This window comes from Apteryx rowi, unplaced genomic scaffold (assembly GCF_003343035.1).
Source record: "Apteryx rowi isolate R43461 unplaced genomic scaffold, aptRow1 scaffold_107, whole genome shotgun sequence".
NCBI lineage: Eukaryota > Metazoa > Chordata > Aves > Apterygiformes > Apterygidae > Apteryx > Apteryx rowi.
The window spans coordinates 2,134,186-2,143,983 of record NW_020447275.1 but is presented as its reverse complement, the minus strand read 5'-3'; the positions used below and the strand labels follow the sequence as shown (position 1 = coordinate 2,143,983).

At 34.6% G+C, this 9,798-nt stretch overlaps 1 protein-coding gene across 1 annotated transcript in view; it reads right to left on the bottom strand.

The window, feature by feature from the left end:
* Positions 1-2,756: 2,756 nt before the first annotated feature.
* The window catches only part of PDE3B (phosphodiesterase 3B), a 94,703-nt gene continuing 87,661 nt past the window's right edge, over positions 2,757-9,798 (bottom strand). Inside the window, exons 12-16 of the mRNA XM_026070328.1 lie at positions 8,516-8,709; positions 7,733-7,936; positions 6,708-6,869; positions 5,074-5,317; positions 2,757-4,718 (exon numbers count right to left, since the gene is read on the bottom strand). Coding sequence (XP_025926113.1) covers positions 4,489-4,718; positions 5,074-5,317; positions 6,708-6,869; positions 7,733-7,936; positions 8,516-8,709 — 1,034 coding nt within the window. The 3' untranslated portion in view covers positions 2,757-4,488. The remainder of the gene's footprint in view (positions 4,719-5,073; positions 5,318-6,707; positions 6,870-7,732; positions 7,937-8,515; positions 8,710-9,798) is intronic.

Genomic DNA, 9,798 nt, shown 5'->3' with positions numbered 1-9,798 from the left:
ATTAAATTAAGATTAGATAGGGAACAGATAACAGCTGTGTTATTTTGCCAGGTTCATCTCTTGGAAGTCACACTATGATTATCACAACAACATAAAGGCTGACTTCAGGAGATATCAAAAGGAAAATTCTCCATTGCAAAAATGAAAGTAATTGATTACCTCATTTGCCTTAACACAGACAAGAAGAAACAAGTTGTCCAGAAACAATTCTGAGAAAAGTTGGAGGAAAAAAACAAAACACTACCTTGATCATGCTGTTTATACCTCATTTAGTCAACTTCATATATTTATTTTCTCTACATTTTACAACTACATGAACATTTAACTTTTATTGGCCCCACAGATCAATATTCTCAAACTTGCACCACAACTTAAGTTACTACCATTGTATCATTATTATCAGTAAAACTTCATTTTCTAAAACCATCCATGAAACAGGTTTGACAGAAGCAGATAAAGAATTTATAAATTTGATGAGAATTAATCAATATAATTCAAATTTGAGGGCATTAACTGGGCAGCCTTTCAGATTTTTTTTTTCAGAAAAAATTATCTTGTGGTTTAGAATTGTTTATATTTTCTATTATTTCTGTACTGTGAAGCATGGATTAATGCAACCAATTTAAGGTTCTTTAATTTTACTTACTACGCAGTATGTCTTCTTATCCATGTTAACAATGAGAAGATAGACTGTAGCCAAGAACCGTCACCGGCAATAGTGACAGCCACTTTGTCATGGTGCATACAAATGCATATACCATGCTTACTTCTCCTTTCCCAGTTCTCATCTGCCAAGTTGAAATCCCTTCCTCCTATCCCCAAGCTAATTCCATCCTTTAACTGCAAATCCTCCCTCAAAGGAATCTCTGAGATTCCTGGTTTCAGACTCACCAGCATAAGATATCCTCTTGGCCAAAAACATCTGAGAAGACATGAGAGGTATGGAGCCAGAGGTGTAAGTTCTGCCCTGCAAGTTTTAGTGCCAGGCTGGGTTACCTCAAATTCAGTGTATGCTTGCAGAGGAATCGGAAGCCAGGCACTCATCACGCCTGCCCAGGAGGACTGGCTGGAGCAAGAAGTGAGCTCTGGAACTCTGCTGACTCCATTTGATTCACCTGCCACGGAGGGCGTGCACATCACTGTTTGACTGCCAGACGTCCAGTCACAATGCCTGTGAGAATGCACTCCTTTCTTTTCTTTTGAGGAGAGAAAGGAGGCTGAAAAAGAGTGAAGAACTTCTTTCTCAGAACCGGTTATTTTTGTGACCTGATGGAGCTCTCCTCCAAGAACAGTGATCCCTTTATAGCCCTTTTATTAGAAGACTGAAAATTCAATGTAAGAAGTAGAGAGAAGAAATGATTCTATGCATACAGCAAATCATATCTTACCAAAACTTTGTTAATTTGGACTTAAGTAATGTTGCATCAGTCCTTCCATTATGAACCTTAGACTCACCATATGACTTTGTTGAGGAGGAAGAATTCATAGGAAGAGGATCTAAGTAGTTCCTTTTGACGATGTATAGCAGTACCATAACATCCAGAGGTCTCCAGAGGGCACAGAAGGAACTGGGCCCTTACAGGAACCGAACTTTGTAGTCTTGTTCTGTATGCATTGTATGCATGGGAGTAACTAATCTGACCAACATTGTAAAGGAAGGCAATGACGAGTTTGGGGACTGCCTTGATAGGAAGGGTGCTGAAGACATCACTTAAAACTGAGAATATTATCCCTAAAAGGTATGTCTGCTGTAGCAACACAAACTTCAGCGCAGGCTAATTTAGCCTACTTCTTGACAAAACACTTGGCAAGTGTGGCTTTAGGAAGTATTTTAAAGGTGTTCTTCAATGTGCTTTTCCTTGTTCCATAGCATCCCTTGGTAGCTGTGAATTGAAGTCTGATCATAGATTTAAATTTGCTGTAACTTCTTGATGGCCTGTTACCAGAAGCGGACTGTGAGCATACATACTGATGGAATGAGAACAATCTGCCTTACCTGGGTATATATTATTGTTGACAACAGCTCAATCAACCTTCTAATGACCTTCCTTCACCATTTTTGGATGATTAAGACACCTTCAGTTTCAGTTATCTCCGCTTCTGCAAACATGTCCTGAACTGACCTTTGATGACGTTTATACCTTCTTTTTCCCCTTGCTCTAGAATAACAATTAGTCACATATTATGTATATATAAACAACAAACATTTTAAGGTGGATTTTGGATTGATTCACAATTAAACATATCTTTAAAGCAAGTTATCATAAACTGAAAATACCTAACTGGAATTATATACTAGCAGTATAGTTTAAACACTGAGGTTTGTTCCTTGTTTTTTCTTTTAAAAGTTGCTTCAGTATTTCTAGAGAGTATATTGGAAACCTGAGATAAGAAAGTTGCTGACAATGCTGTCAATGCTTTAGTAAAAGATAAAATGTTATTTATACCTTTTATTCTTTTTATAATACTTTTTGATAACCATTCTTTTAAATGGAAAAGGATGGAAATTGTCACGTAAAATACTATCGCAGTAAGTTTAGGCAAGAGCATTTGCATCCTTTGGTCAGTCAAAGCAAGAATGAAACTAAATAGTATTAAAAGTGCTTTTTTACATACAAATATGTAGGCTAAACATGAAATGCTGAGAATACAGCATATTCAAACAAGCATAATTTCTGTTGTCTTCAAGTGATCTATCAGGGAAATATATGAAAAACAAATGTAAAGTACAAATGAATGACTGATAAGTGTCAGCCTCAGCAGTGCAGTATTTTATTAGTGACAAAAATGTCTGGTTTTAACACTACTTGTGTTACAAAAAATGCAGTGATAGCAATAATGGCAGCAAAAGGGGATTTTTCACTGATTGTATAAACTAGCGAAGCATGTCTCAGTGGTCTTCTAAACAGATCCAGGAAGAGCTTATTAGTGGAAAATAAAAAAAAAATCCTTCTCAGTTATTTAAACTGGCCAATCAAGAGAAGAATAAAAATTCAATGGTGTAAAATAGTGCAATACAATATGCACAAGGTTATCTTAGGCATGGTACCTCTTTTTCAAGTCAACTGACATAAATGTAAAGCAACTTGCGCATGTGTGCATTTGTTTTTATTTAGTTCAACCGCACAGCATATAAATGTTTACTATTAAAAGTGCACTTTTTAAAATAGCTTTATTTGCGGCTTGTATAAAGTGATTACATACTTGCAGCCTAATTTATGTATTTTTATTTTTTATTTTTGCAATTAGCCCTACAGTGGTAGTGTTCCTAAAATATATTTTTGTGGATTGTCTCAGTTTCTTATTTAAAAACTCAACAATCTAAAAAGTAATATACTACAGTGATGTTTATCCTAGCATTAGGCCTTACAAGAAATTGTCACATTCTGCTCTCCATATGTATATTTTAGCATGTACGTGCAACTTGAAGGCAATATAAGCTATGCCTGTGATGGAAGAAAAGATGTGGGACACAATAAAAATACACTAGCCATTTTGAAACAGTAATTTGTCTGTTTGTTAAAAAAAACAAAACACTCTTTAATTCTCCTAAAGTTTTACATACAAAGAATAAATGAAATATGATCTTATTTCCTCAAAAATTAACACCTAAAACTGATGCAAGATAAGATCTATTATGTGGTTGACTTGCTTTTAAACAGGAACCTGAGTAAGGGCAAGAAATATACCATTAAGACTAAAAGAATAAAATCCCTTAAATTAAGTAGCTGAACAAGTTTTTAATGTTCTACCACAGAACAGCAAGGCAACAGATGATAACGGCCTTGTATTCAATGATTTATGATGAACACCCGTTGCAAACCTGAATATTTTCTGCAAAAATAAAACATCAGATTATGCACAATAATAAAAAGCATCGGAACAGATGCACCTGGACTTTTTCTTTTTTAAAACACAGATATCAGAATTCAGCATTTATGTCACAGTCCTTGAACAGCTGCTCAGAGATGACTACATTAAGCACACTACTGCACTAAGTAGACACCCCACAACAGACTTGCACTGCAACAGTAACATGGTTTCCAGATATGCACAGACTTTCTTATTCATGTTCAAAAACAACATGAAATACACAACTCAAAACATTATTAGGATTCATCCAACATTTCCTTGTTAGCAAAGAGTTCTTGCCACTTTGGTAACTGAAGTCGCTGAATGTTTTTAAAAATTGCAGGTACCTCAAGGAAAGTAAGAGTTCCATATTCAGCAAGGCAGCATTATACAGGATATTTTATACCAACTAAGGCATAAAGAACTTTGCATCATGGTATACAATACTCAACCTTTGAATAAAGTTTCATATTCTATGTGGTGAAAGTGCATAGGAGGGGGATTCCACTAAAATAGAGAGAATCCTCTCACAGTATTAAGGCTTTTCAACTTTATGCAAACTGTCAGTCCAAAGTCAGCACAGTGAAAAAAAGAGCATAGGCTTTCTAACATACTGAACACCACTCTGAAGTATTCTCAACCTGTCTTCTCTTCTCCTAACTGTCGCTCTTCTTCCTCATCTGCTTCCTCAATAACCTGAATTTCATCTGCTTGAGGTAAGGATGAGATCTCAGTCAGCAGTTTAGCTCCTTCAGCTTTATTTTTTTCCTCTTCTTCAATTACTTTCTTCCATATTTTGTGATTTTCACTTAGATGGTGCATTAGCTGGCAAAATATTCGTCGTCTGCCCTTTTTCCTTTCAGCTTCTGTAAAATTGTAAACATATTTGATAGTTTGAGATGCAAAATACAGCAATTATATTTTACACATACAAAAGACAATGCTACTTTGTGAAAGAGATGTAGCTTTGAGCGAAAAACAGCCAATAAAAGATGGATACTCAGTCACAATATTTAAGCATTGACAGGATAAAGTACAAATTTCTACTTCAAACTGCAAGTCTCCTGTTATTAACAAAAATCTTATAAGTGTAGAATTTGTTTATGAAGAAGCATAATCTCAAAACATACAATATTTAAACTGTACAATTTCAACTGTCATTGCTATGTCTGGATCTATTAAAGGAAACACGTATGTGCCAACTCAAAAATAGACTCTTACTTAAAATGAGATCATCTTCCATTTCTTCATCATCACTCTCCAATTGTGCTCCATCATCGTCCTCAGCACTTTCTGCATCATCCTCATCGACCCATTGGCCTGGAAGCAACCCAGCTGCATTATAGGAATTACAAAGGGGGCCAACTATGTGAGTAATGAAAGATTCTTGCAGTTTTGCAAGTTGTGGAGAAGAACGATCCATGAAGGGACTTATAGGCAATCCAAGACTTGCTTCTTCATCCCCCTGCAAAAGAGAAAAAATAAAATACAGAACCTCCCAGAAAATTAACTTTAAATTTTAATTTTAAAAATTAATTTTAAGGACCGAGTAAATATCACATAGATTATATCTTTTTAACAGAGGCAATAATAGTATAGACTAAATGAATGAAGATGCAATTAAGACAATTTATAAGAGACACATTATGTGTCAGTCTTGCACAGCCCATAGTTCTCTCTCCAGCTTTGCTGCAAGATACCCTTGTGCACAGAGATCTAGTTTTATTGTGGCTGCTACTCCTCTGCCTTTACAGGATAGCTTCAGGGTAGGCAGAGATTTGACTTCAGCTGTCAAGTCAATGAACAGACCAAAGGGGAAAGTAATCAGCTAGAATAAGGCTTGATGGTAAATAGCTTCCCCCAAAAGCATGGGGTAGAAGGAGAGGAATCATAACATTCAGAATAAAATAATTATTTTCATTTTATAAACTGGAGAAGAATAATTTGGACAGTAGCTAATACACAATTCTGAGTTACAAATACTTCTCCTGACACTTCTGTGAGACCTGATACTGTTTTATGAACAAGCTTTGCCTAAAGGAACCACTTAGAATACTAAGGTCTTGCACTTCAGATTATTATTTCTCCTGTTTAAATCTCCCAAGTATTTTTGTAGTTTACCTGTATATTCCTAGTTTGAAAAACATTTTTCAATCCCTAGTTGTTGCCTCAAGCAGTTAACTCCTCAGAAAGTTGACCAAATACAGAAAAATAACACAGATAGTAAAAATGTTCTAGTATATATTTTGGGATGCTTACAGAAACTGTAGATGTAAAAATGGACAATTCTTCAGACTTTTTTCCCCATTAGTGGTGATAGAGAGAATTATTTATCAAAGTTCCACTGTAAAATCTTTTTTATATTTTAATAATGTTAAAGTTACTAATGTGTATTTTTAATATTTATTTCTGAAATTTTGATATATCCTTTGCACTAAGAGTTAGTTAAGTACATGTTCCCAGTCTTGCGGTTTCCATACACATTCTTTGACCTAGAAAGATTCTAGTGAATCCATCTTCCCAAAGTAGAAGGAGTTGTTTTTGCTTACCAGTATCATCCCAAGGGGAAAAAAAGAAAACAAACTAAAATCTGAAAAATAAACAACATCAGTAGCGAGATTTTTTTCAAACTTCTAACACAGCTAATAGGGAGTAAAAGACTATGTTAGCATGCTACCTATAAAAAAAAACAAAACTTGGCAGTACTGAGCAAGAGAAGACAGAAATACTTTACCTGAAGATATAACAGAAAGAATAACACTGAAATATTTAATTATACATTTGGTGATGGAGAAGAATTGATAATCTGCCCTTCAGTAAGAAAAACAAGAGTAAATTACACTTTCCATACCTACCTGCTCATAGAATTCATTGACAATGCCTTCTGTCCATTTCAGATGCAGCTCTCTAACTTTTGCTGGGCCATTAATATCTGCCAGTTTGATGCATATTTGACAGACCAGCAGGCGATCATTTTCATTGCTCCATTCTATACCATGACTGTTGATATCATTGGCCTGGTTTAAGCACATACATTTAAAAAAATTAAATTAAAGCTATTCAAAGTTATTTTTTCAGGCTCTGCACAACAGACATTGCATTTATATCATTTTCTGATTTATATAATTAAAAAAGCCATTTTCTATCTTTCAGAGTATGGAAATGTGAGAAATTATCAAGGTCAGATAATCTCACTGGAATTTTTAAAGGTTTAAGGAAACCGATGTTTATGGAAAAGGAAGGGAGCCAACTTTCTCCTCCCTACAGAAGTATGTGCTACAGTTTCCTGTGCGTAATTACTGCATTAGCTTAGGAACAAAATGGTATGCCTCATTTGAATCTTTAAATATGACTTCTCAATTACCATGGTTTTGATATTTATTGTCAAGTTTAAAGGTCAGGATATCCTGCATTCGTACATTTTTGAAATACTTAGGCCAAAATTCAGTCGCGATGTAATGCCATCTTAGATAGCCACTGGTCTGGCTCAGCTACTGCTCCAGAAGGTCTCCTGTATGTCCTGTGTCATATCTGCCAGCCCCATGGGAATGTTTATGTTTCAGCAACTGAATTCCAATAATTAAGTATGATCACAAATATTTTTGAAGACTTTTTTTTGAGAAATTAAGTATATTAAAATAAAAGGCATTAAGAATCAGGGTCGAAGTCTATGCTAGTACTTTAGAATACATTAAACAGTTTGATTACCTTGTACAAATAAAATACTCTACTTGTGGGTTTTTTGGGGGGGATCAGTTAAGGTAAATTTAAATCATCTAAAACTTTAAATACAAGTTATTAATAGCAACAACCACTGAGTAGCAATACTAACGTCAGTGTATCATGACCAGCTCAGTGCAGACACGAAAATGTAACAAACCTTGGCATTAAATTCAGCAAGGAAATCAAAATGCTTCTTGAGATCTGTGGCAAGGATTGCTTCAATCACTAAAAAACGGAATCGCTTGAATTCTACATGATCGAGATTTGATAAAAAGTTGTATTCTGGTCGTGATAAGAAAAGATTCCAGGCAGAAGCAGCATGATGATTTTCTAAGACTGATCTGTCATTGTAGAGAACAGCCTACAAAAGGAGAGAATCATAAATGTCAGAGTTAAGCTTTAAAATTGTAATTAAATATTCTGAAACATAAGGGCTAGTCAGTAATAAGACTTGATTTTATTTATTTATAATGAAGCCGTACTAGAAATGGTGTTTTGCCTTCTAGTTTTAAGGGCTAAAATGAACCAAAAATGGCAGATGAAAGAAGGAAATAGGTAAAAACATAAAAAAGAAAAAGCACTAAGTTTTTTTTTTCTTAAACAGAACTTCTTGTAAAATATCCATACATTAGCCACTTAGACAGTCCTAGAGCCAGCTCTCCATGAAATAATCATTTACCTGCATTGATTTATGTTATTGTTTTCAATTTTGTAAACTGAAAATTATTTCTACACATATACACAACCAATACACACAAAACACTTCAAAATTTATCAGGACAAAAAGTGTTATACAAGTAAATACAAATTACTTTCCCCCGTGTCTTAAATTGGGCAAATGTTCCCTAAGCAAGCAACAGTAGCGATATAGAAGAAAAGAATCTTCACTACTTTTCTGATTTTAGATAGAGACAATTTTCTGGTTAAAAGAATTTCTTACCTGAGGTGCATTTGTAGCCACTAGAAAAGCATTTGTACGACCAGGGTGATCATAATCATGCATGGCAGCTGCTACATATAAAGCCATCAATTCCAAGGCAGGAATGCTTGATGTCAGGCACCCATAGCTGTCATCAGCAACAGAGCAGCTTTTTGAAGAAATATAGCTGACTTGAACTGGGGAAACACCACTAGCTTCATCAAAGAAAATTGAAAGTATAAAAATAAAAATATATAGAACATTCTTTCATTTATATTTTATACATATTTAAAATGACTCAGCCAGATACTATTGCTAACATAATCTTAATATAGTTATCCTTGTAGTAGTGGAGCTACTCATTTTCAAAGACAGACTTATTATACTTTTAAAAAGTCATACTATTGCTTATCCTTAAACCAACAATTGAGAAGAAAAGTTGATAATGCAAGTAAGTAATAAATTCATCACGATCACACAGGTTTTCCAAAAGGGTTGATGCATTGCGAAAATATAACAAGCTCTGGCTGTTTCATGATGTAACACAAGGAGGGCAGACAAATTCCTACAGATCATCCTGGAGCCTTTAAAAACTGTCACTAAACTGGAAAGCCATACACTCCTTTTCTAAAACCAATTCTTTACCTATTACTACATACAGATATAATATATCTCAGTAACCTTATAAAAAGGAGACAAGATCTCACATTACAATGCTGAGAGATAGCTATCATTCACACAGCAAATAACGGAGATTTTCAGAAGAGCTGGGAGCATAATCAGAAAAAAGAAAGTTTTTAATTCACCACAGCCAGAGCTCACACTTTTTGCCACATAATTTTAGAAGAAAAGATGGTAATTAGATACTTAGGAAACAGTATCAAAAGATTAGAGTTCTCTGCATTTACACAGTATACAAAGCTTTAGGGCACTAGTGTTGTTGCTTCAGCGTCAAGAGTTGCAATTTGCTAAATCTCATGGCAGAAGCTAGGCTTTTCTATACAGAATGAATCACAAGTGACCAAAAAAGTAATGTGGCTACACCAATTATCATCTGTGATAACACTCTGATACTTGTGTGCTCAAATCATACATGGGGAACACTGTGTGTAGAGGAAAGTAATTATTAGAAATGTTTCATACTGCAAGACATGTTCAGGAGGTAATTTAGTATTTTTGCAAATGTTTCTTTTACTTTGGCTTTTTAAATGTATGTCTCATTTAGCATGAGCTCTCTCTCCTATAAACAGTATGTTTGAGAGGATAAAATGTTAAAAATCACAATAATAAATCTTTCTCAAAAA